This window comes from Saimiri boliviensis, chromosome 4 (assembly GCF_048565385.1).
Source record: "Saimiri boliviensis isolate mSaiBol1 chromosome 4, mSaiBol1.pri, whole genome shotgun sequence".
NCBI classification, from domain to species: Eukaryota; Metazoa; Chordata; class Mammalia; order Primates; family Cebidae; genus Saimiri; species Saimiri boliviensis.
The window spans coordinates 4,294,701-4,321,860 of record NC_133452.1 but is presented as its reverse complement, the minus strand read 5'-3'; the positions used below and the strand labels follow the sequence as shown (position 1 = coordinate 4,321,860).

The 27,160-nt window shown below is 46.2% G+C and overlaps 1 protein-coding gene and 1 long non-coding RNA gene across 2 annotated transcripts in view; both read right to left on the bottom strand.

The window, feature by feature from the left end:
• The window catches only part of SFT2D1 (SFT2 domain containing 1), a 34,109-nt gene extending 13,814 nt beyond the window's left edge, over window positions 1-20,295 (bottom strand). Inside the window, exons 1-6 of the mRNA XM_039467596.2 lie at window positions 20,121-20,295; window positions 5,516-5,602; window positions 4,875-4,957; window positions 3,706-3,787; window positions 1,918-1,953; window positions 334-392 (exon numbers count right to left, since the gene is read on the bottom strand). Coding sequence (XP_039323530.1) covers window positions 334-392; window positions 1,918-1,953; window positions 3,706-3,787; window positions 4,875-4,957; window positions 5,516-5,602; window positions 20,121-20,183 — 410 coding nt within the window. The 5' untranslated portion in view covers window positions 20,184-20,295. The remainder of the gene's footprint in view (window positions 1-333; window positions 393-1,917; window positions 1,954-3,705; window positions 3,788-4,874; window positions 4,958-5,515; window positions 5,603-20,120) is intronic.
• On the bottom strand, window positions 13,432-19,637 carry LOC141584220 (uncharacterized). The gene is made up of 2 exons (XR_012517125.1): window positions 19,559-19,637; window positions 13,432-19,445 (listed from the first exon to the last, which is right to left on the bottom strand). It is a non-coding gene; the product is annotated as an uncharacterized LOC141584220 (long non-coding RNA).
• Window positions 20,296-27,160: the final 6,865 nt, after the last annotated feature.

Genomic DNA, 27,160 nt, shown 5'->3' with positions numbered 1-27,160 from the left:
GTCACACTTTTATGGATTTACATGTCATCACCCACTTTTCTTATCACTTCTCTTTCTCACATTAGAAAAAAGCAGAACATATCACTATGTAACTATATGAGCACGGTGCCCTGTCCACACTGGTGAAACCACCTCCACACTTGTCCATCACAGCACCAGAGTCACGCTGTCAAGTCCAGCAGGACTCATCCCAGGCCTCCCCTCCTCTGACCCTGCAGGGCCTGTCTAGCTCCGAATCACCAGATGAAATGCTAGGGCTTTACAGATTCCACACAAAATGCCTGTCCCATCTCAGGCAATTTTAACATTTTACTAGGGTAAGGAAAGACTTACCAGGTCATTGACAAGAACTGCAATATGCAGAATAATACGGCCAGTCCCTTCTTATGCCACTAATAACAGCAAAAACAGAGGAATTATGAGTTTCAAAGTTTTAAAAACATCTTTGTCAAACTCAATTCTTCCCTTTCAAAAATGTAGATGATGGTTCCATTTATCTTCTTTACTACATTTTAGTGTGATCAATTTAAGATACAGTTGATCTGAAACTTTAAAATCCATAAAATACATTTCCTATCTAAAACTATATTCATTAATTTAAATACTGCAAAATATATGACTTTAAATAAATGTTACTGAAACAACTGTGCATAGGCTGAAAACTAAACTTTTAAAGGTGGTTAGGTCTTTAAAGTCAGTGTTAACTTATCTAGAATCAACATTTAAAATCCCACTATCTACACCCCATGTGAAATTTACTTATTTTACTCATTCCCATTTACTCCTTGAGTGATATTTTGAAAGAAAATTGTATTTTATTGTGATCTTCTGGAATAATATAAACTGTTTCCATGGTTGTTTTAAAAGGTCTATTTTGAGAATTCCTTATCCATCAGTGCTTTTTTACTTATCTTCAATCTATTGTTTATAAGTAAACAGGCAATTCCAAAACCAAAGATCAATGCTCTATAGAGATGTGCAAGTTGTTTAAGAATATTCTCTTCTCATCAAGAAACAGCACATAAATCAATTTCATATAACTGGAGTTTTGTCCTGACATCACCAAAATAAAAAAAGAACACTGGAATATTTTTCATAGAATATGTCTAAAATCTATCATACACTATCCTTTCTTCTTTAAAATGGGACGTTTTCTTGTTGATAGCTCAAGAACTGCTTCAAACCCTTTTGGGAAATAGGTTGAGGAAAGAAATAGGATGAAGAATCAGGAAGATCAAAAAGTAGCTATTTAAAGGCAAATGAAGGCTGTTAACCTTCTCCACAGGGTAGGAGAATGATTTCCGTTCCTCTGTCTCTTTGTTGTTACCATCTGTGTTTTCTGGACCTTTCTGTTGGTTTTACACCTCGATACTCAGCAATGCACTTGCCTCACCACTGCAGCAACACAGTGCGGCCCCTGCAGCAGGGCAATGGAGGGAGCACACCCCTGAGCAAGGGCCCCTCACCACACAGCACTGTCAGAGGAGACAAATGAGCCCACAAGTAGGCGAGCTCATGCGCACATGGGTGCTTATTAACGACCTCCATGCTGTAGACAGCAGAATCTATGGCATGTTTAACCACTGTCTGGGTGGGTGAACACATGTGCAGATGTGTGTTTACTGACAACCTCTATGCTGTAGACAGCAGAATCTATGGCATGTTTAACCACTGTCTGGGTGGGTGAACACATGTGCAGATGTGTGTTTACTGACTTCCCTATGCTGTAGACAGCAGAATCTATAGCACTCTTAGCCATTAGCTGGATGTCACCACATCAAATTTCAGTAACACCTAATCTTTAGAGAGTTTTTTTTTAAAAAAACAGATGAGCTATTTTAAGATAGTGGTGTGATGACACTTCACCTGGGGAGGGGACACAGTTAACTGAAAGCCAGTAGGGCTGACATAACTTACCCAAAGAGCAGCACACAGGGTAAATATGAAACACAACTACAGGGGAAGAAAGAGTAAATTATAAATTAGAGACCCTTTCAAAAGCCTAATAAAAATGCACAAACTATTCTGCATTCATTTGCATAGATAATATACTATAGAACAAAAACAAGAACACAGCTGACTGGTTTTACTTATATAGTCTGTATTATTTTACTTTAAAGAACTGGAAACACCTAATAATTTAATCTGCTAAGTAAACTGAAAGATGATCATTCCACATACCTGTGAAAGCAAGCAGGTGCAGGACTGAGCGCGAGAGGTGGGCGGTGTGGTCTTGGAAAGACCTCAAGAGATCCCAGCTCTGACGCCTGCTGTCTGAGGGTCCTTGGTTAAGTCAGTGGACTTGTCTAAACCTGTCTTCCCTTTAAAATGAGTAGAGTTCCCACCTACCTGCTTTAAAAAGCTGTTGTAATGAGTAAGGTAGAGTGCATCCGTGATGGGCTTGGGCTAGGGGCTGGCCTGTGGAAGGCTCTGTGTGGCAGAGCCTCTTCACCACCAGTACTAGGTAGGCATCATATTAAGTGGGCAGCAAATCAAACCAAGCAAAGTGCGCCACCTTGGGAGATGTTTTATATGTCCAAATGCTCCCACATTCTCTCAACTTGATGTGTACTTTGGTAAGGTACAGTGTGTTACTAAAAAGGTTGAAGGTTAAGTGCCAGGATTTCTTAAATAAAACTAATCTAACTAAAATCTTAGTGGAATATAAACTACTTATATTCTAACAGTGAAAGATAATTTCTTAGTAATCTAGGTAAAGTTACATGTTTCCATATATATATTGATATATATGCTATTATAGAAAATTCAAAATAATTGGAGATTATGAACATTGTAAGAAAATATGAACTTGAATATCAAGACATAATAAATAAAGCTAAAAATGAGTTTTTCCTCTAGTGAGCAGATGGGAGAAGACTGCCAGGCAGATTAGAGTTAACAAACATTTCCTTATAAATTAACATAGCTTAGCTGTGTTTGGAAAGCTAATGTTAATAGTTATAATAGTGATAAATTCTTTTAAATGCTTGAAGGCAAAAGAAATCCAGAGACACAGACCAGGTGAGTTAGGAGGCAGAGGCAGGAGGCAGAGACAGGATGCAGAGGGGATTTGGGTCCCCTTCCTGCCCGCGATACACAAAACGATGATCAGCTGAACACCCAGCATGTATGAGAATGGAAACAACCCTTCTAACCGAAGTGTAAACTCTCATGTACCTGCCACCCAGGCTCAAGACAAGAGCGATGACGTGAGTGTGTGGACAGAACCCACAATGCAATGAAGGGCACATTTAGAGATACTGTTATGGGAGCCATGTTGTTAAAATTTGTCAAGCAGGCACACAGGGAAAGGACAAAAGCCAGATGACAAATAGCACTAATTCTCCCTAGGAATATTCATATGGAAGCTGAAGTAATCTGTCTACACCCACCCTCCAAAGGGTACAAACAATAAGCCCTTATGAAACCATGGGCAGGGCTTAAAAATGAAAGCACACCGAGCTCTATCGTTCATTTAAATACACAGCTACACCGTTCCATATACGAAATAGAAGCAGGCTTTAACCAGTCAGCAGTCTTAGACAAAACTGTACCATCTTAAGTCTCTAACCACACAGCCCAGTGGATATAGTATCATATTCAACACAAGAAGTATACATACATAAGAACAGGTAATTATTCATAAAATAACAGTGCAAAAACTACTTCAATAACAGTTTTAAAAAATAATCATTATTTACTTACGAGCATAATAACTGTTGCAAGCAATCTCGTTGTTTCAAACATTTTCTTCAGTTGCTTCACAGGTCCCATTAGAAAGCACGTACTGTTAGAAACAAATAAAGTTAACTGAGGTACAGGCCTACTAATTTATCTGGCTATGCAAAAATAAACCCCTTTTTAGAAAAAGAAACCCTGTTGGTTTATTTAATTAAAATCTCTCACTGAATCTGTTTTATTTTTTCCTTAACTCATAAAGAAACTTTACAACTATTCCAATAGACATGCTATGGTTTGAAGGTGTCGTTGAGTGTGGTGGTATGAAGGACGTGGCTGTGACAACTCCTCCCTCTGAAAGGGATCAAAGGCCCTTAGAGGAGAGGCTGCTCTTTCCTCTTTCCTCCTGGGAGGACACCGGGATCTTCCCCTTGTGCGACGCATCCATCAGCAGGAAATCCAGCCTGCCAGTGCCTTAACCTTGGACTTCAGGCTTCCAACTGTCAGACAAACTCCTACTCTTCCTAAGTTACCCAGTCTACAGTATTCTGTTACTGCAGCACAAAGGGACTAAGACAATTAACAACCCAAAGATGTATCAAAGATTCTCGAAGAAGGATTCCCATCCTCCCCATCTAAATGAGCCCTCAGTCACTGCTGCCACACCCTATGTTAATTCTCTGCACAGCACCAATGCCATCCAATCTTTTCCTGGATTATGTGAACATCTTCCTCATCAAAATGTAAGCTCCACAAGAGCAGGACCTAGAGTGCAGCCGCTACCAGTCGGGTTCTGAAGCCCACTGTCTGCAAGATTCCTGCCTCACCCATGCATTAGGTTCATCACCAGGGGCAGCACTGACTCCCCTGCTCTGTGCTATTATCTCCAGCTATAGATGGGGATTATAATGCTACTTACCTCTTAAGCTTGTCATAATACATATAAAACAACAGTCCCAGACACACAGTAAGCACCCCAGAAACGCTGGCTATTCCTAGTACTAATGCCATCTGTTACGGGAGATGGCATATAGCAGCAGTCAATACGTATTTATTTAATGAATGTAAATCTTGTGGCTGAATTCACAATATGTACAGAGTTACAGAAACATCCTATTAGGAAAGTGCTTATTAGAAAGACACATTTGGTAGCAAGAGCAAACAAGATATTTTGAGAAGCAAACTTGCCTACGTACCTGGCTAATGCAGCGAGATTGCCGAAGGTGTAAAACACTGCAAAAAGCTTTATGCCGCCCGGAAGCCACAGCAATCCAGTTCCCTAAGATACCATCGTTATTTAAAAATGCTTTTATGATTTTAATGGTTAAAATATAAATGTGCTACTGCAAGTAATACAATTTCAATGTAATAATATAATGTTTAAATGCAAATCTGCTTGTAGATACTCTAGTCTGATTACAGAGAAAAAAGTTAATTTTCAATGTTAAACACTAACTTGAATCTTCTTCCTATTTGCACTAGCATATATAAATGAGCCATAATGAAACTGCACTTATCAGTAAATCTCACTCTATTTAAGTTAAATATTCATGTTAAATGGCAAGTATGAAAAGTAATAAACATCTAAATTACTGACCCTCCAGATCTTTTAACACATTGATAAACTCCTTAAATTATTTCAACAATCCACAAAACTCCCCAAAATATTAATTTCTACAGATTTTCATTGATCTCTACCCCTTTATTTCAGTTCAATAGTTCCACCAAAACAGTCTAACAGGGATTTAGTAAAGTACATTCCTTTTTGATACTAAATAGAATTATTAGTCTAATACAATACAAAATAAAAATTATTAAATATAAAGCCTTAACTCACAAGAATAGAAAACAAAATGCCACATACGAAGCAGATGGCAAACCATTTCAATCTGGTGTTGAAACTAAGGGATGAGGCATCCAGGACCTTAATAAAGAATGGGAAATTTTAGAATATATTCCTAAGTCACTATTTACCAAGATTCTTTACACTAAATTAAAGCTAAGTTTTAACACATAATCTGAATCATTTTGCATATCATAGTGTCACTTACGAATATTAAGATTCCATGGTTGTTATGGGCAATATGACCATGGTCTGGGTAGCAGGTGATACTGAGGAATAACCATTAACTTTGCTAAGTCTGATAATGTTCCACAAAAGTCCTTATCTGTTAGGGACAGCCAATATACACTGATACGGATAAAATGACATAGGAGATACATTATAAAATACACAAAGATTAAAAAATACAGGGGGCAGATGAAACAAGCCAGGCAAAACACTGAAACTCTTGTGGCTGGGAAAGGGGACACAGGGTTCACTATCAGTTCTTTTGGCCTCCATAGGACAAACTCCTTAGGCGCGGAGATGCAGAGACTGAGGGGAGACTTAGGAACTGCTCTCAGCGGAAACCTTTCAGAACTGAGGGAAGGGAGATAGAGAAGCGGAAGAAACCAACCAAGAACATGGTTTCACCTAGAGGGCCGCTCGGGCCTGCAGTGCAAACGCGCTGCAGTGAAAGTCCTGCCCTGAGGCAGAGGCTGGCCTTCTAGATGCCACCTCCCTTTAGCCGGTTATTGGCTGTAGGGTGAGGTGGAGTCGGGTGACACCATCCAGGGTGGAGGACGCCTCTACACCCCATCCAGGGTGGAGGACGCCGGCCACCTACAGAAGGGAGCCCGAGCAGTCCCAGCAGAGACCATCACGGCACTCACCAGACGGTGCCCATTCTAAGTTCTTTCAGTCCAACTCATAAAAACTTTGGGCCCCTCCTCACCCACTGTAGAAACATACTGTGAAAAGATCATTTATTCTAGAGCAGCATTCCTATATGCTATGCAAATTCTAGCCAAATTATGTGGGGAAAAAAGTAGAAATTACATCTACTTTGTACAGTATGTAACCCAGCATACGGTAGTGGTGAACTAAACACATTCAGATTACTATACTACCAAAATATATTTTCCCAATAAGGCTGAAAAAGTATCTATTAACAGTAACTGTGTCAAGAAACTAGAAATACACAGTAAGGGTTTACATTCCAAAATTTAAATTTTTAAGATACACTACCACATCCACTTAAAAATACAACTATATGCTTATATTTTCAAGGATAATGAAAAATAAGAGAAAGTTTTACATGTAATAGCTCAAAATACATTTGGTTACATTCCTTACCTCAAGAGATTAATGTGTGAATCCTTATGTAGCATGAAAAGTAGATAAAAATAACTAAGTACTCTGTAATGAAAAATATATCACTCTTCAACACACTTTAAATATTTTTTAAGTTTTAATTCACAGACATTCTTGTTTTTAGCAATGCCATCTGTTTATAGCAAAACTAAACACTTGATTTTGAACAAGTGAACTTGCCTATAAAAACATCTAAATTTCATTCTTACTGATCAGGAAGAATACACACTAAGTATATTTTAACTACACAGGACAAAATAAGCTGGAAAGACTGAACTACATAGTAAATGATCTTTAAAAAAAAAATGGAGATATGTTCATTAGCTTGGTTTAGCCATCCCACGAAGTATAAATATGTCAAAACATCATGCTGTACACAACATATACAATTTTTATTTGTCAATTAAAAATGGAAAGAATAAATTAATGATTTCTATAGATTAGTGTGAGTCCACAATGATGTGAGGATTTAATGAGAGGAAAGCATCGATTTTTACTTCTTTTATAAGTTTAAATCACAAGTTAAATTGTTGATTTTCAATAGCCAGTTTTTCTCTCAGCAATGACATGGCATGGTTGTTTGTATAATAGTAGGTATTTTTTCCTCTTACTGCCATCTTCCATGTATTGATCTTTAAAGCGAAACAGTATGACAAACTATTTCCATTTATAAACAATGGAATATTCTATCCACAAGCAAATGATTTGTCAAGTCTTGCAAACTGTCCAGGATACAGAAACAAATACAGATTTCCTAGCTCCTAATTGGGAAAACTGCAAAATGCTTCAACATGAAAGAAAACCTGGCAGTGCATCTTCCAACTAAGAGACAGATGGAACTCTGAGCCCCCAGGTTTACTTATCATCAGAATTTTTTTTTTTTTGAGACAGCTTCACTCTGTTGCTCAGGCGTGATCTCAGCTGAATGCAACCTCTACCTCCCAGGTTCCAGTGATTCTCCTACCTCGGCCTCCTGAGTAGCTGGGACTACAGGTCCACGCCACCACACCTGGCTAATTTTTGTATTTTTTGAAGAGACGGGGTTTCACTATGTTGGCCAGGCTGGTGTCAAACTCCTGACCTCAAGTGACTGCCTGCCTCGGCCTCCTAAAGTGCTGGGATTACAGGCGTGAGCCACTATGCCCGGTAAGCATTTATGTGCTGCTTTTTTTTTTTTTTTTTTTGAGACAGAGTTTCGCTCTTGTTACCCAGGCTGGAGTGCAATGGCGCGATCTCGGCACACCGTAACCTCCGCCTCCTGGGTTCAGGCAATTCTCCTGCCTCAGCCTCCTGAGTAGCTGGGATTACAGGCACGCGCCACCATGCCCAGCTAATTTTTTGTATTTTTAGTAGAGACGGGGTTTCACCATGTTGACCAGGATGGTCTCGATCTCTTGACCTCATGATCCACCCGCCTCGGCCTCCCAAAGTGCTGGGATTACAGGCGTGAGCCACCGTGCCTGGCTTCTTTTACCACCAATCAGGAGCAATCCCACCAAAACCAGCAACTTTGTTAATTCTTAAATTTAGTCTTACAAAAGAAACAAAATTGCCACCTCTTTCTCTCCCAAAACCGCCATCAATCATACTTATTTGTTGCCAAAAGAAGAGGAAGCCGGGAGAATATACTGCCCTTCAGCAGGCGCCACACTCCCCATTCTCAGGTGCTCTCTTCCTGTCGCAATAAACACAGCACTGCTTGCAACTAGAACTTCATTAATTTTTTTAAAACGTAGGTGAGCAATGTAACAGAGGAAAATATAGTCCTAGCAGCAGCAACACGAAGACTGAATGAGTGGCTCCCACAGCACAGCTGAAACCCACTCCTCTAAGTGACGGAGAAGCTGGGGAACAGCTCTAACCCATGAAGCGCCGGGAAACAGCAGAGCTGGAAGGACCTGAGCCTTGCTCCTGGGCTACTGCCATCTCAACACAGGAAACACACACGGCTTTTAACTAATGATGACACTGAACCCAGTATTCCTCCCACTCCTTTTTCAAAATACCCATGGGTATAAAAAGACAAAGCTGTGTAGACAAGTGAGAAGCCGACACAGGCATCCGCAGACCCTCTGGGGTGGGCTCCACCCCATGCCCTCCTCCAGGAGCTCTGCTCCTCAGGGTCATTCCAGGCAGAACTGTTGCTCCCCCAGCCCCCTGCTCCCCACACCTGCTGCTGGGTGCCACACTTCTGAGAGCCATCCTCTTCCTCCTCCTCGTTCAGCACTCTTTATCACAGGTCCTACCCGGATCCTTGCAGCAACCCACACGGCTTCCACGTCCACGGGGGCAGCCTGGCCTTTCTGCTCCTCATCCCCTGATCTCCAACGGCCTCTCCCCTCCACTCCACTCAGCGACCCATCCCAAGGCAGTCTTTCAACCCGAAATTACCCCATCTCCAAAATGCCAGCTGCCACTCTCTGACCTGCTTCTTCCCGGCAGCAGGCTGGTTCCTTGGCTCCCATCGTGCTGACTGCTTGGCCTTCCGGACGCCTCACTGGCCCTTGTCCTTTCTTCAGTGGCTTCGGCAGGACATTCGAATGCCCTTCCTGCTGCCTCCACCTGGGAAAATCCCTAGTGCAGCTTTCCCTCCTCCTGCTCCAGGACGTGCTGAGCTGAGCACTGCTGGGCGGAGTCAGGCACAGGGCAGGGGTTCCTGAGCCTGTCCTCATCAGCCCCCCGCAGCCTGCAGATGCTGCTGCCTGGCAAGCTAAGGTTTGTTTAACTGGCTCAACCTGCATTTTACTCTAACTCACTTTAAACCTTTACTTCCTGCCCCATGCTTCCATTCTTAGCAGACAACCTCCCCTACTTTACACACACAAACCCAAAGCCATCAGTGGGAACTCCCTTACCTTCCTACTGCCACCAAACCACCAAACCCAGAAAGAACACCCATCCTCTCGTCCTTTCCTGTTTCCCACAGAGCTGAGATCCACCTCTCCACCCTGCTTTACAGCCAACCCCTTACTTGCTCAGGGAATTTACGCTATCGGGCTTTTACCTCTAGTGAACCATGTTCCTGCTCTCTGAAACTGTGTCCATCAACTTTTAAACATGCTGAAGCCCCTTCCATCTTAAACAAACAGACTTGACCTTCCAGCCCTTGCACATTTATACATTCATCCATCCATCCATCCACCCACCTACCCACTAACTGGCTCAATAAATACTGAGTTCTGCTATGTGCCTGTCCTAAGTGCTGGGTAAGGTGTCCAGCTCCTGGTTAAAACGTCTATGTGCTGGCTGCTACAATAAACATACCAAAGGCCAAGCACTGTGGCTCAGGCCTGTAATCCTAGCACTTTGGGAGGCTGAGGCAGGCAGATGACTTGAACCCAGTTCAAGACCAGCCTCGGCAATATGGGGAAGACCCAATCTCTACAAAAAAAATACAAAAATTAGCCAGGTATGGGGGGGGCATACACCTGTGGTCCAGGCTACTCGGGAGGCTGAAGTGGGAGGATCACCTGAGCCTGGGAGTTGGAGGTTGCAGTAAGTCAAGAACACAACACTGTACTCCAGCCTAACTCAGAGTCACTCAAGCAGCCTGAAGAGCTGTGGAGGCTCATCATCAGAGGGGTGAGCTTTGAAACAACTGATGAGAACCTGAAAAGCCATTTTGAGCAATTGATATCCAAACACCAAGCACTCCAGGGGCTTTGGGTTTGTCACTATGCCACTGTGGAGAAGGTGGATGCAGCCATGAATGCAAGGCCACACAAGGTAGATGGAAGAGCTGTGGAACCAAAGAGCTGTCTAAGAGAAGATTCTCAAAAACCAGGTGCCCACCTAAATGTGAAAAAGGTATGTGTTGGTGGCATGAAAGAAGACACTAAAGAACCATCACCTAAGAGATCTTCAACAGTATGGAAAAACTGAAGTGACCGAAACGATGACTGACAGAGGCAGTGGCAACAAAAGAGGCTATGCCTTTGTAGCCTTTGACAACCATGACCGTGTGGACAAGACTGTCACTCAGAAATACCATACTGTGAATGACCACAACTGTGAGGTTAGGGAAGTCCTGTGAAAGCAAGAAACGGTGAGTGCTTCATCCAGCCAGAGGTCGAAAGTTCTGGAAACTTTGGTGGTGGTTGTGGAAGTGGTTTTGGTGGGAATGATGACTTTGGTTATGGAGGAAACTTCAGTGGTCATGGTGGCTTTGGTGGCTGCTGTCCACAGTTGTGGCGGTGGATAGAGTGGCAGCAGGGATGGCTGTCATGGATTTGGTAATGATGGAACCAATTCTGGAGGTGGTGGAAGCACCAATGATTTTGGCAATTGCAACAATCAGCCTTCTAATTTTGGACCCATAAAGGGAGGAAACTGTGGAGGCAGAAGCTCTGGCCCCTACCGTGGTGGAGGCCAATACTTTGCCAAACTACAAAACCAAGGTGGCTACGGCGGTTCTAGCAGCAGCAATAGCCACCCTGGTGCGGCAGAAGATTTTAACCCATTCATGCCCGAGGTTGCAATTTTTTTTTAATTTGAAAAATGAGACCTTGACGATGACCTTGAGCAAGTAGAATATAAATAACTCCCACATGCTTAGCATTCCAATAATGGAACACTGGGCATAAATGGGTTCCAAAAATGAAGGTGGCTATGGCGGTTCCAGTAACAGCGTGGCCATGGCACTGGCAGAAGACTTTAATCACTGCCAGGAAACAAAGCTTAGCAAGAGAGGAAAGCGAGAGAAGTGACAGGGAAGCTACAAGTTACAAGGCATTTGTGAACTCAGCCAGCCACGACAGTGGTGGCAGAGCCCAGCTGCTACAAAGAAGACATGTTTTAGGCAACACTCATGCGTATGAGCAAAAAACTCCAGGACTGTATTTGTGACTAATTTTACTAACAGGTTAGTTTCCGTTCTGTAGAAAGTATCAAGCATTCCAACAAAGCAATTTAACGTAGTTTTTGTTTTTGGATCCATGCTGTTGATTGCTAAATGTAATAGTCTGATCACAACGCTGAATAAATGTCTTTTTAAAAAATGTGCTATGTAAAGTTAGTCTCCTCAAGCCATCTTGGAAAATTCCCCTACCAGTGTGAAGTCAGAATTCCCCCAGGTTGATGCCAGGTTCTACCTGGAACTTATTTACAATCTGCTTGGGTGGAGAAGCCACTCTCTTCAGTAAGCTTGGTGTAGCTGAACTGACAATTACTGTTGTGACCTGCAGTTCAACATGAAAGGTGGTCACCCAAGCAAAATCATAGAATTACTAGTTATAAAAATGATGTTGGCACACCCCATGCAAAATATCTAAACTGAATGATACCAGATAACATTTTAGATGGGAATGAAGCTTGTGTATCATCCATAATCATAGCCAATAAACGATTTAATTCTCTTAAAAAAATACTATGGACTGGGTAGCTTATAAACTTATTTCTCACAGTCCTAGAGACTGGAAGTTCACGATCAAGGCACCAGCAGATTCGGTGTCTGATGAGGGCCTCTCCAGTTCATAGATGACGCCTTCTGAGTCCGCACAATAGATGACGCCTTCTGAGTCCGCACATGGTGGAAAGGGCAATGGGTCCTTTTTCCCCTCAACTTCCCTGGCTCAAGCAATCCTCCCACCACAGCCTCCCACATAGCTGGGACCACAGGTACACACCATCATGCCCAACCAATATTTTAAATTTTTGGTAGAGATGGGGTCTTGCCATGTTGTCCATGCTAGTCTTGAACTCCTGGGCTCAAGCAATCCTCCTGCCTCAGGCTTCCAAAGTGCTGGGATTACAGGCATGAGCCACTGCATGTGGTGCAGGGCCTCTTTTATTAGGGTATGAATCCCATTCCTGATCACATCCCAAGGCTCTCCTCTTCATATCATCACCTTGGGAATTAAGTTTGAACATAAGAGTTCTAGGGGGACACCAACATTCAGATCACGACAACTGTGAGTGATTTCAGGGTTGGCCACAGGCAATTACACAGGCTCTCGGCTCTCCCTGGCAAGCCTCCTGGGGAACGCACCCCCTGCACACACAAGACTTGGAGCACTGCCCAGGTACTGCAGTGCCTGGAGAGGTGCGGTCAAGGTCCTACTCGGCCAGCCGCGCCTCTTCATGTATTTCCCTCCTTAGCCCAGTGCCTTCTTTCCCAGGGATCCTTATTTGAGGCTGTGGGAGTGGATGGGACCCCCAGCTGGCACACACCCAGCACAGTCACTGGGAAGCTCATCTTGACCATTCTACCTTTGCCCCTCACCTGGTTGGTTGAAACCCTGTCATTTTCCTGTCCTTAATTCCAAGAGGCATTTTCGAGACTTCAGTATCCTTTCCAACTCAACAGCGCAGGACACTTCACTCCCTCCGACTTGCAATGTTTTCTTCAACTCCCGCCTCCTATCAGCTCTCCTGACTGTCCTCCCACCTCACCGGCTGCTCCTCCTGGGGGTCTCCTCTGCCGCTTTAGCTCCCTCTAACTGGAAAGACAGTTTCTTCCTCGACTTTCTCTGTACTCTCCCCCCAACCACCTCGCCCAGACCCACCACAGGAATGGTGAAAGGAAGCAGATGAGGTAGGCAGGTATTATATTTACAATCTTCTTCTTCTTCTTTTTTTTTTTTTTTTTTGAGAGTCTTGCTCTGTCGCCCAAGCTAGAGTGAGGTGGCACGATCTCAACTCACTGCAACCTCCCAGGTTCAAGCTATTCTCCTGCCTCAGCCTCCTGAGTAGCTGGGACTAGAGATGCACACCACCACACCTGGCTAATTTTTGTATTATGAGTAGAGGCAGGGTTTCACCATATTGGCCAGGCTGGTCTTGAACTCCTGACTTCGTGATCCGCCCGCCTCGGCCCCCCAAAGTGCTCAGATTACAGGTATGAGCCACCATGCCCGGCCCATATACTTATAATCTTCTAAGTGGGAAAGGCAGAGAGAGCTTAAATTGTGTAGTAATATTAGGCATTTTTCTCTTATTACCATCTTCCACATGGTGGTCTTTGAAGTGAAACGTGATAAATTAATGCCATTTGTAAATATGAAATGTTCCATTAACAAGCAAATGACTTGTCTTAATCCACGTGCTATGGTCTGAGTGTTTGCTGAAATCCTCGCCCCCACGGCAATGGTACTGGATGATGGCCCTTCAGGAGATGATCAGGTTATGGGGGTGGAGTTTTCATGAATGGGATTCATGCCCTAATAAGAAAAGAGACTAAAGGTCTCTGCCATGTCAAGATAAAAGCAGAGGCAACAGTGTGACACCAGGAAGGGGGCCCTCACCAAGAACCCATGAGTGCACCTTGATCTCTGACTTCTGGCTTCCCGACCCGTAAGAAATAAATATCTGTTGTTTATAAATCACTAAGTCTAAGGTGTATTGTTACAGCAGGCTGAATGGACCAAGATATCTCGCAAATTGTTGGCAGGGGTTAGTAGGGGTTCCCAGGAGAGACCTCCACAGGATGTTCTTATCATCTAACTCCCAACCAGTACCTTATGCCAATACCCTCACCTCTCCTCGGTAGTTGCCCAAATCCAAACTACTCACACATCTATGTTTGTTCAACAAGTAGTTATGAATGGCTACCGTATGCCAGGTACTTGGTAGATTCTACGTATACAGGAGCAAATAGGAGAGCACCCAGCACATTTACATTCAGATGGGGGAGCACAGGCAATAAACTCACGGGGCAGGTTCTACTAAGGACATAAATGGAGGCAGAGGAACTGGGCCAGGAAGGGACTCTCCAAAGAGGTGACCAAGTGAAGACATCAGAAGTGACGAATCCAGCCCTGAAAAGAGCCAGGAAGGGGTTTTCTAGAAAAAAGAAATGCAAATGCCACGTCTCCCAGGCAGAAGAAAATGGCTCCAACTGAGGAGAAAGAGGGCTGGGCAAGGCGAACACTGGGGAGAAGGTGGGGAGGCAGGCTGAAAAGCAGTGCAGGCTTGAGAGGCCAAGGGAGGACGGATCTGGATTTTATTCAGGTGCTGCAGGAAGTCACTGAAGGATGTGATCGGGGAGGGATATGATCAACTCTCTAAGAGCTGGCTCTGATCTTGCCCTCCTTGATTTCTTCCCAGAAATCTCTAAGGCGGGGCCCCAGAACTCTGGCCACCTTGCCTCCCCCTGGGGGCTCACAGCACTCCACAGGAGGACGACATAGCCTGGATGTCAGGATGCTCCCCTATGACCTTCACTGCCTCGCCCGACTCCTCAGTTGGCCCAGAACCATCCCCGTCAAGACCCAACTCCAACATGCCCGCCATCCCGGTTACATCTTGCTGCAAAAGACGTGCAACACTTTCAGGTCATCCCTCACCCTATTCGTGTACGTGCGCCTTTAATCCCGTCTCACCTCCTACCCATCCCCAAACACCAACAGCAAACCTCCCTATGTCCTCACCCTCTGCTCTGATCATCCTCTCGCCTTCCTGCCGGGTTTGACATTTGGTCTCCAGGGCCAGCGCTCTCCCCTGCACCACTTGGACAGGTAGTGAGCTCGGTGTCTTCCCCTCCTCACTGCCACTTCCTGCCCTGCCTCCTCCCTAGAGACACCTGCTTTCAAGTCCTGCATCACTCTGTGCCTTCCACTACTCCTCCCTGCATCACCTACTCCCTCTAGCTCACACCTCTCCTCCTGTGAAGGCCTCTGTATGGGGCTCACTGGCATCTGCCCACCAATCCTGTTTCAATTCATGGTGGTTTCATTAGCGGTGTAAACAATCCTTTCAAAACTCGAAGAGTCTTGGTTCCTTGACCTTTTCTCCTCCAATGATCCAATCCACCCCCGACCTCAGCCACCAAATCCCCTATCTAGTAATAATAAACATACTATAATCTCAGTAGTCCCTATAATCTCAATTTCAAGTATTCCTCTTTCGGACCAGCACTGCCACCTTCCGACAGCTCTAGCTCCCCATGGCCCATGGGTCCTACCACACCTCACCTCTCCCCACACTCCCCTATGCCGTCACTGCTCTCCTGTGGTCACTCCTTACACACATGCACAACTCCTTCACCTTCTGTCCTCCTGTGTTCACCAGGCAAAACTGAACTCTGGTTAACCAAACTCCCTGCCCCGTGCTCCTGCTGCAGTGTGTGGCTGGAGATAAAACTCGTAACTATGCTGACTGTCACTTATCCTCAGCAGGTGGGGCCTCAGGATGCAAGCAGGGCTGCTGCCTCCCTTATCCATTCCCTCTCCTTCAGCAACCACTTCAGACCTTCTCTTTGAACTTCCAAGACCACCTCCTGCAAACTTCCAGCTGGTAGGCTTATTTCCTATTTCAGACAGAACAAGTAAGGAATCATAAAAACCATTCCCACATGCTCCAAGCACTGCATCTGCACTTGTGCCTGGATGCACTCTGGGCCCCGCCTCCCATCAGCCTGTGCGCGCCCACCCAGACCGCACCCTTCCCTGTGCATCAGATCCCACCGCTTCCAAATGACTCCTGAATAGGCTCCTAGCAACAATCTCCTCTGGCCTGCACCATCATTTTCCCGTTTCCTGGACCATTCCCAATGCACAGAGACATGCAGTATTTTCCTTGGAAAAATGATATGCTCCCCGACCCCACTGCATCCTTCAACTACCACGCACTTCTTTGCTCTACAGGAAAAAATCACTGAGATGGCCATATCGTCTCCACCTTCTCTTATTGTTCTCCCCTGACTTCAATCAGGCCTCTGCCACCACTCAGCCACCAAGACTGCTCTTGTGGAAGTGACAACTTCCTGGAGATAACCTCCACAGGTAATCTGCTCTTAACTTCTGAGACCCAACAAGAGTACTAGGTGCCCTCCCCTTCCTAAAGCACTCTCTTCCCTCACTTTCCGGGGCATCCTACTCTCCTGATTCTCCTCCTCCTCCTCTCACCGCTCCTCTCAGTTGTCTTTGCTGGCATCTGCTCAGCCTGCCTCTATCTAAAGGATAGCGCCTGCCATCCTCTAGACCTCTACACACCAGAGAAAACCAGAGGTTAAAGCCTGGACTTCATCTCTTTCCTACTTGATGATCTCCTCTCTCTCATATTTCCTCCCATAAACTCTGGAGTCTTATATCCAATTGCTTTCCTGACATCTCCACTTGGACGCTACCTGATCTCAGACTTCACATCCACACTGAAATGACTTTCCTCCCTGAAGCTGCCCCTCCCGCATTCACTGAATGGCAACTCCACCTAGATGCTCAGGTCCAATGCCATGAGGCATTCTTGGCTCCTCTCACTCTCACACATGCAATCCCTCAACAGCGAGGCCCGCTGGCTACACACTCAGACCATTTACAGAATCTGACTATTTTGTGTTGTTTAAACAGGCTTTTTTTGCTTTTTATACCACTTCTATCACTAATCTGAGTCACGGTCCTCTCTAGGCAGGACTGCTGTACTTGTCTGCAGCCCAGTCTCTGACCTTCTAACCATGTCCCTATAGTGTGTTCTCCACAGAGTAACCAGAGTGATCCTTTAAAATCCAAGTCCGTCACACCACCAGTCTGCTCAAAACCCAAAGGCTTCCTGTCACGCTCAGAGTAAAGCTAAAATCCTTTCTATAGCCCAGGCGTCCCCAAACTTTTTACACAGGGGGCCAGTTCACTGTCCCTCAGACCGCTGGAGGGCCGCCACATACTGTGCTCCCCTCACTGACCACCAATGAAAGAGGTGCCCCTTCCTGAAGTGTGTGTGTGGGGGGGCGGATAAATGGCCTCAGGGGGCCGCATGCGGCCCGCGGGCCATAGTTTGGGGACACCTGCTATAGCCTATGAGAACCCCCACAACTGAGAATCCCCCTTCCTGCCTCCCTTTCTCTCTTGTACTCGTCCCTCTTCTTTGCCCCCCTGCTCCAGGCCCTCTGGCCTCCTTACTGGCCTTGAACATGCTGGCCACACTCCACTCGGGACTCCGTATCTGCCATGCTCTCTGCCTCGGAGGCTCTTATTCACAGGATGCCCAGACATCCCAGTAGCTCTTCTGAGCTATGCTCATATGGCTCTGTGGCAGGCAGGCCTTATCTACATAATATGGCAACCCCAAACTCCTCAACCTGCTATGACTTCTCCTGTGGCTGTTTGACCCATTATATACGTGTTTGTTCACTGTTTCCTTCAATTAAAATTTAAGTTCCATGTGAAAGACTTCTTTGTGTTGGTCACTTTTATTAACACCTGCATCTTGAACTATACCAAATATATGTAGGAACTTGAATATTCGTTAATGAGATCATGTCCTCTGAACTCACGGCACTTGTACATACAGCCAGTTACTCTAATCTCTGATTACTTCTCCACCTATCTTTCTCCCCTCCAGACAGTGGGCTCAAGATAAGTGATGTCACCTTTGCATCTCCAAAGTTTAGAGTAGCACGATCCAATAGAACTTTCTGCAATGCAAATATTCTGTATCTGCACTGTTCAATACAGTAGGCTTCAACCACATGTGCCTACTGAACACAGGAAATGTGGTTGCTGTGACTAAGAAACTGAATTTTACATTTTATTTCATTTTAATTAATTTAAATTTAATTGATCCAGGCTCAGTGGCTCAAGCCTGTCATCCTAACTTTTTGGGAGTTCAAGATGGGCGGATCACTTGAAGTCAGGAGTTCGAGACCAGCCTAACATGGTGAAACCCCATCTCTACTAAAAATACAATAAAAAAATTAGCCGGCAGTGGTGGCAGGTGCCTGTAATCCCAGCTACTCAGGAGGCTGAGGCAGGAGAATTGTTTGAACCTGAGGAAGAGGAGGTTGCAGTGAGCTGAGATCGCACCACTGAGCTCCAGCCTGAGCAACATATCGAGACTCCATCTCAAAAAAAATTAATTGGCCACACGTGGCTGTGGTAATAATGTATTGTACAGCACAGATGTAGAACGTCAAGCAGAGCACAAAATAGTGGCTCAAGAAACGTGAACTTAGTTGGGTGAGCCACATAGTGCCTTACTGACATTACTGTTTATAGGTTCTCGTATTACTATTTATAGAGTTACAGGGTGTACTGAGAACACATACTTGTCTTATATTCTCTGAACCCAAAACGCTAGCCCAGAACTCTGCCCACAAGAAGTGCTGAGTAAGTATAATGACAAGGAAGGAAGTCGGGAAGAGACAAATAGAAGATCCTTATAAAACACAATTCATTTTTAAAAGTTCAACTTCTGTGACAGCACACAACAATAATGTGCAATATAATCGCATGCAATAACAAAAATCCTCATGCGCAGTTCCTGCCGCACTGCTATCTTAACCTTCTTGCTGGAGGAAGTTAACACTTATCAAGTCTCATGGGTAAGACGCAGACACAAGGGCTTTTATTAAAAAAAAAAAAAAAAATCTCTTACTAGGGCTCACTACCTTTCACTTACCAATGTCCGGTTTGACACACACACACACACTGCGCCTCATTTACCTCCAGAGGCAACACACTCGCAACACACACACACACACACACACACATACTGCGCCTCATTTACCTCCAGAGGCAACACACTCGCAACACACACACACACACACACAGCGCCTCATTTACCTCCAGAGGCAACACACTCGCAACACACACACACACACACACACACATACTGCGCCTCATTTACCTCCAGAGGCAACACACTCGCAACACACACACACACACACATACTGCGCCTCATTTACCTCCAGAGGACACACACTCGCAACACACACACACACACACACTGCGCCTCATTTACCTCCAGAGGACACACACTCGCAACACACACACACACACACACACTGCGCCTCATTTACCTCCAGAGGACACACACTCGCAACACACACACACACACTGCGCTTCATTTAGCTCCAGAGGACGCACACACACACACACACACACTGCGCTTCATTCACCCCGAGACAAACAAGCGCGCGCCCAGCGGAGCGGCCTGGCTCCCCGCAGCTCGCAGGATGCCCGCCCTGCACAGCCGCCTGCGTCGCACAGCCCGAGGCCAGACCCCGCACGAGGCTCAGAAAACCGAGCAGGGCGTGGGAGCGACGGCGGCGTGGGACGGCGAAGGCGGGCGTGAGCGGGTTCCTGAGAGTCGGAAGGCCCGGGGGGGAAGCCGGAGGGTAGGTCTCACAGTGGGCTTCAGCAGACCCCACGGAAATCGAGAACGTTCTCACAACCTCCCCAGGAAGCAGGCTGAAGCCTCCTAAATCCGCCCGCCGAGCAGAGGCCGCCCAGACCCCGGGCCTCAGCTACTCCACCCGCTCCGCGCGTCCTCACGGCGGCCGGGGACGGCGGGCAGCCCCAGGGCGCGGCGTCGCTACCTGCGCGGTCAGGCCCTGCTCCTCGTCGTCCTGGCCGCTCAGGACCCGCCGCAGCTTCTCCATGGCCTCGCCCCCGGGCCGCAGCGCCCGCCACTCTCCCGCCGGCCCCTGGCGCCCACCAGGAAACCCGAAGCCGGATCCCCGCAGACGGCCGGAGGTCCGGCCCGCCCACTTCCGGTGCGCCGGCGTAGCGGTGTGCGCATGCTCGCCAGCCTTCTCCTCGGGCCTGTCGGGGGCGGGGGAGCCCGCGGAGTGCGCGCTGACGGTAGGGGTGTCCCGTGCCGCGGTCACAGCGCGGACGGTAGGGGCGTCCCGTGCCGCGGCCACAGCGCGGACGGTAGGGGCGTCCCGTGCGCGGGGACACGGCGGGGGTGTGGGCCCGTTGACCGTAGCGGGCGCACAGCCGTGAGTGTAGACCGACCGGGGCACGACCACAGATCCATCGTGCCCCGGACCCCGCGGGGGCGCCTCCCTGGGCGGGTCCGCGGCGCCCCAGGTTCCCAGAGCCAAGGCCCCGTCTGCGTCCTCGCTCGGCTGGAATCGGGGAGCCGGGGGCGGCTGAGGGCAGGTGGCCGTGCTCCGACGAGCGCCCTGCCACCCCGAGGCTCCCTGGAGGCGTCGCCCCTCCCGCAGCTGGGTCTCCTCCTCTGGAGACACGAACACCTGCCTCCCGGGAGGAAAGAGGAGCTGCATCAGACCGTCTCGGAGGCTGCCCCACGCCTTTGCCTTCGGGAGAGCTTTTTTTTTTTTTTTTGGTTGGTGGGGTGGAGTCTCGCCTTGTCGCCCAGGCTAGAGTGCAGTGGCCTCTCGGCTCACTGCAACCTGCGCCTCCCGGGTTCAAGTAATTCTCCTGCCTCAGCCTCCCAGGTAGCTAGGATTACAGGTGCGCGCCACCACGCCCAGCTAATTTTTTTTTTTTTTTTTTTTTTTTAAGTAGAGACGGGTTTTCACCATGTTGGGCAGGCTGGTTTCGAACTCCTGACCTCGTCACCCGCCTGCCTCAACCTTCCAAAGCGCTGCGATTGCAGGTGTGCACCACCGCGCCTGGCTGTGAGAGCTATTTCTTTACGCAGTTCACTGGCCGGCCAAGAGTTTGAAAGAGTGTAATCTTACTTATAAAAGGAATAGTAAATCCAACCCATCTTTCCAGTTTCGTGTAAACAGTGCAGACCATTGAACAAGTGTTTGCTGTTCTCTGACTTGTGCTGGGTGAACAAACACTAACAAATGAAGAAGTGGCATCTTTTTCTCTTATTGTTTTCCACCCTGCTAAGAAAGGAGATTAAAAATCAGAGCTGCCTGTGTCATACGGACCCCAGAGAACTTTGGAGGTTTTTATAAATATACCACTCCAAAGTCATTAAGTGATAGCTTTCGCTCCTCTGTTTGCTTCTAGGTTTGGTAAGCTGGTAATGAGAATGTCTATTATTTCGTTTAACTGCTTCGTCCACTCCATTTTCTCCCTAAAATCTTTCAGTTAAAAAGGTGGATACCAAAAAAGTTTCATTGTCCATCCTACAGCCTCAGTAGAGATTTGATCTAAATTCAGTTAGATAAAAACAAATACCACAAGAACCCCAGGAAAATAAGTCGTGCAAAAACAGTCTAATGTTCAGCGTCTTTTAGGCAGGAGATATTTCTATGTGGCCTAGTCATACTAACATGTGAAGTCTTATCCTTATGTCCTTAACTTTAAAACGTTAGAAAGTAATTATATGACATCTATAGAATAATAAAACTCTGTGCTTCTATTGAATAAAGCATAGAGTACATCTGTAAGTGTTAATAGGAAAGGAGTCCAGATCAACACCGGAAAGACGGTTCTTGGATCTTGTGCTAAAGAAAGAATTCAGGGCATGTCTGTGAAGTGAAAGCAAGTTTCTTAAGAAAGTTGGGGAACAGAAGAATGGCTACTCCACAGGCAGAGCAGCCCCGAGGGCTGCTGGTTGCCCATTTTTATGGTTATTTCTTGATGATATGCTAAAGAAGGGGTGGATTATTCGTACCTTCCCTTTTCAGACCATACAGGGTAACTTCCTGCTGCCATGGTGTTTGTAAACTGTCATGGTGCTAGTGGAAGTGTAGCAGTGAGGATGACCAGAGGTTATCTTGGTTTTGGTGGGATTTGGCTGGCTTCTTTACTGCAATCTGTTTCATCAGCAAGGTCTTTATGACCTGTATCCTGTGCCGACCTCCTGTCTTATCCTGTGACTTAAAATGCCTTCACCTTCTGGGAATGCAGCCCAGTAGGTCTTGGCCTCATCTTACCCAGCCGCTATTTAAAATGGGATTGCTCTGGTTCACGTGCCTCTGATATAAGTGCTTTCAAGATTTTCAAGTATAATAACTGTAGTTGTCCACTTGGAAAAAGATGAAATAAACTGACAACTCCAGTCATGGAAAGATTGCTTTCCAAGGATAAATGAGGTTGAACTAAGGGCAGTTTCATTGGTTCAACCTGCACTTGGGTATAGGAAATTTTACTTGGAAAATGCAGTGTTGAAAATGACCCCCAAGCACAGTACTGAGGGACTGTCCTGTGTCCTCAGCACAGGAAGACCATGACGTGCCTTAAGGGGAGAATACCTATGTTAGACAAACTTTATTCAGGCAAGAGTTACAGTGCTGTTGGCCATGAGTTCAATGTTAATGAATCAACACTATTAAATAAGGTGTCTGTAAATATCAACACACATATAAACAAGGTTATGTATGGATCTGTTGACAAAAATGTGGCCAGGGGCTTCAGGAACGTAACCTTGGATTTTCCCTAGAAGGAATGATTCAATGTTCATTAATTCACTGTGTTTGTAGTGACTTTATAGAACATAACTACCTAAGATAATGAGATGTGACTGTACATAGAAACACTAGGCTGGGGCCTAGTATAGGCCACGTGCTGAGTACACATTGGCTTTTTTAACGATAGTGACTATGGTTTCATCACATAAAGTTTCGGCTCTGGACCCCTGTCTCCATTCACATCCTAGTAAACTAGTCAGTACTCTATAGGGAAACCTGAAGTGGGCCTTTACCTCTTGCCTATCAACCTGGAAAAAACTCTTGAGAATCGTCTTACTTCTTTACTTCCTTGCCCTTCCTGCTTCCTGGCCACCTAGTTTTTTCGAGAGCCAATGACTCTCTTGAACATAAGGCAGCCCCGGCACAAAACAAAAGGAGGTTCCAAGTGGAGAGGGACAAAGCCTGTTTCTCCTGTACACTGCCCCGAGCATCTCCCATTCTGCTTTCTTCCAGGCCTGCCAGGGGAGGTGAGTAACGAATGGACCGTGGTCTCCACATCTGACGTTAGCCCTCCAAGCTCCTTCCCTTCACCTGACCTGCAGAGAAGCATACAGGTGGGAGGTGAGGAGACATTCAGAGATGAGAGCCCTGGTCAGGGAGGCAGAGGCCTGCCTGGGCACAGCAGGAGACTCGGAGCTGGGAGTACTGCTCTTTTCTTGCACAAGCCCGGCCTACAGAAGTCTGCACCTGAGATGGGACACCATCCCATGACAGGAGCCAGCTCTGAGGGGCCCCCACACACAAACGACACCCCCCAACACAAACACCTAAATGGTGAAAGGGGTTTGGTTCCAGGAAGACTGCTTAGGAGAGGAGCATCATGAGAGATAGTAAAAGACCAATGATAAAATATTAGACTTATTCCAAACTCTTGCGTTGTACACATACTTTTTTTTTTTTTTTTGAGACGGGGTTTTGCTCTTGTTGCCCAGGTTGGAGTGCGATGGTGTGAACTTGGCTCACTGCAACCTCTCCCTCCTGGGTTCAAGCGATTCTCCTGCCTCAGCCTCCCAAGTAGCTGAGATTACAGGTGCCCACCACCACACCTGGCTAATTTTTGCATTTTAGTAGAGAGGGTTTCACCATGTTGGTCAGTCTGGTCTCGAACTCCTGACCTCAGGTGATTCATCTACCTCGACCTCCCAAAGTGCTGGGATTACAGGTGTGTGCCACCGCGCCTGGCCCTTCTCTGGCTTCTTCCCATGACAGTAGCTGGCTCTAAGGGGACCCCACACACAAACCACACCCCCCAACACAAACACCTAAATGACTGGTGAAAGGGTCTTGGTTCCGGGAAGACCCCTTAGGAGAGGAGTATCATGAGGGCATGTGGGAACCTTTCCCAGGGGCAATATTTTAAGCATTTTGAAATGAAGGTAATTAATACAGAACCTGGACAGCACAGTTGCGTTTCCTATCCCCGTCTGTTAGATTTCACACTGTGCTTGGTAGAAAACATTGAGTGCATCATTCTCACGTGACAGTTTAGGTAGGAAATTATACTTGAAGTCTCTGCGTGGTTAGAAATATGTTAAAAAGTGTGTGGTGCAGTGGCTTTGAGTCTTTGAAGTCCACAGTCTCTTCCAGTCCTTTCTACACGTGGTTCTCATTGCTTGAAACCTTGGTCCCCCCAAATGCCTTGTCAATCTATCTCCAAGCTCCTCCAGGCTCCGTTTCTTGGCCAAGTTCAGCTTGACCTGTGGGTCCCACTTGAGATGTCTCCTCCAGGAAGCCTTCCTGGACCTCTGAAGACATGGATAGGTGCCCTCCTGTGCTTTCCTGGCTGCTCTGTTTGTCCTAAGGTGAACCTTAGCAGCCAGTCCACTGACATCACCGACCACTGTCTGTGGCCCCAGTATGTTCAGACTTTTCCCTGGGCACAGAGCCAGGCTCATGTGAGAAGCTTAACATGTGCTTCTAGAGTGAATAACTGAGTAACATAACTAGAGCATATTAAATAATCAGAGGCATACATTTTTTCCATGTTAATTTTAGGGTTAATTGCAGAGCGTACATGTTTGGAGACAAATTTGAGAGGCATCTGAGCAGAGCCTTGGAAGCGAAGGAGGAGGGGCTGGGTCTAGTCTTGTGAGGCCTACAAAGGGGAGCAGCAGCAAACAGATGGAAGGAGAAGGAGCCCCACACACGGGGTGTGGGTCTTGCTTCGCGCTGACTGCCCCATTTGCCTGCAATAAGCAAGGGGCATTTCAGCCAGACCTGGCAGACTCTCCTTATTTCTGTACCTCTCTTTTCAGAGGGCTAGTGAGGTCTGGAAAGGTACAACTGAGTATTCAAATGACCAAAATAAACCAAGCGTTTGTTGTATCTTGCGTGCTGGTAGACCACACTCCCATCACTGAACAGAGGACCCAGGAGCTTTGCTGCATGTGGATGAGGTAACAACCATGTCCAATCAGCCTTGATACTGAGCAGCTCTCCTCAGGTGCTGAAGTCAAGATGGCTTCCAGGGGCAGCAGGTCTGCAGTCTGTGCAGGAAGCAGGACACCAACTGTAGGGACTGAAGACGGCAGGCTAGGCAGACAGAGACCCGGAAGGACACTCACACATCGCACAACGACACGTGGCTAATGACGGGCTGTGTATGTGACGGCGATCCTGTAAGGCAGGACTCCCCTACCCTCCTGGCCAAGGACTGGTGGTCCAAGGCCTGTTAGGAACTGGCTGCAGAGCAGGAGGTGAGCACAGGCGAGTGAGCAGTACCGCCTGAGCTCCAGCTCCTGTCTCAGCAGCAGCAGCACTAGATTCTCATAGGAGCGTGATCCCACTTGTGAACTGCACATGTGAGGAATCTGGGTTGCGAGCTCCTTATGAGAATCTAATGCCCAATGATCTGAGGTGGAAGAGTTTCACCCCCAAACCGTCCACCACCACTAGCTGTGGAAAAACTGTCTTCCACGAAACCAGGCCCTGCTGCTGTCTCTCTAGCTTCTCCTGAGGGGCCTTTTTCTCATCCACGATCCAGTCCACAGTACCTTTAGTGCTCGTGTCCCCTTAGTGTCCTCAAGCCTGTGACAGCATGTCACCTTTCTATGTCTTTCTAGGCTTGGCACAGTTGAAGATTACTGCCCACTGTTTCATAGAGTGCCCGTTAATTTGGGTTAACCTGATACATCCTCATGATGACGTTGAGGCTCTGCATATTTGACAAGAACACTACAGAGGCGCTCTCAGTGCATCACGCCAGCAAAGTTTGGTGTCCTTGACTCCGTGTGTCTCTACAGGGGCTGTTAGCTGACTGCTTGGGGCAGGGTGGCATCAGCCATGTTTCTTCACTGTAGAGTTACTGTTCTTCCCTCTGGAATTAATCTGTAACTTGTGGGAAGATACTTTAAGACCGCAAAGTTTCTCACTATACTCCACTGCTAATTTTTAGCATCAATGGATGATTTCCACCCACACCCATTATTACTGTGGTACTTGCCTAATGGTGATTTTTTTTTAAAATTTCTGTCATTCAATCTACACTTATTTTTCAGAAATCTACCATAAGGAAGAGATATCCCTTCTGCTGTTTGTAGGTATGTATGAAGTATATATGTATTTATTCATTCATTCCCTTATTCATTTATATTATTAGTGTGGGTTCATGAGTATCTGTTTTATTCTATGAATTACTAATTACTATTGCTGATTTTATTGCACAAGTTGTCCCAGGCTGGGTCGCTGGCAGCTTCTCTAAGCTGCCTCTTGTATTCCAGTATTTCCTTATTATTTTCTGGGCACTTCTTTAATTTCTGACATCATAAGATCTCCAACCTAATCTTTCATCTTCCCACCATAGCCTTGGAATTAATCATTTTCTAAGGAATCCTGGTTTCTTTGAAAATTCATATTTAGGAACCAATAGCTGTGCTCCAGATAGGCTCATTGCTATGGGGATGTCATTGCTTCTGGTCCACCTGGGCAGATGGAGTTAAGGAAAAAATATATATATATATATAAATTATATATATATACACACATACATACAAGCACACCTGTGTATGTTTCCGTATGTATCTGTATACACGTAATATAAGATTATTTATATGTATATTAACCTTAAGTTGACGTTGATGTCTGCCACTCATCCTATCCTCCCCTTTTCCTTATTTGTAATTTCTTTTTCTTCTTTTTTTCATTTTTGAGACAGGGTCTCTCTTGCCCTGCCCTGGCTGTGACATGATCACAGCCCACTCAACCTCCTGGGCTCAAGCAATCCTTGCAGGGTCTACAGG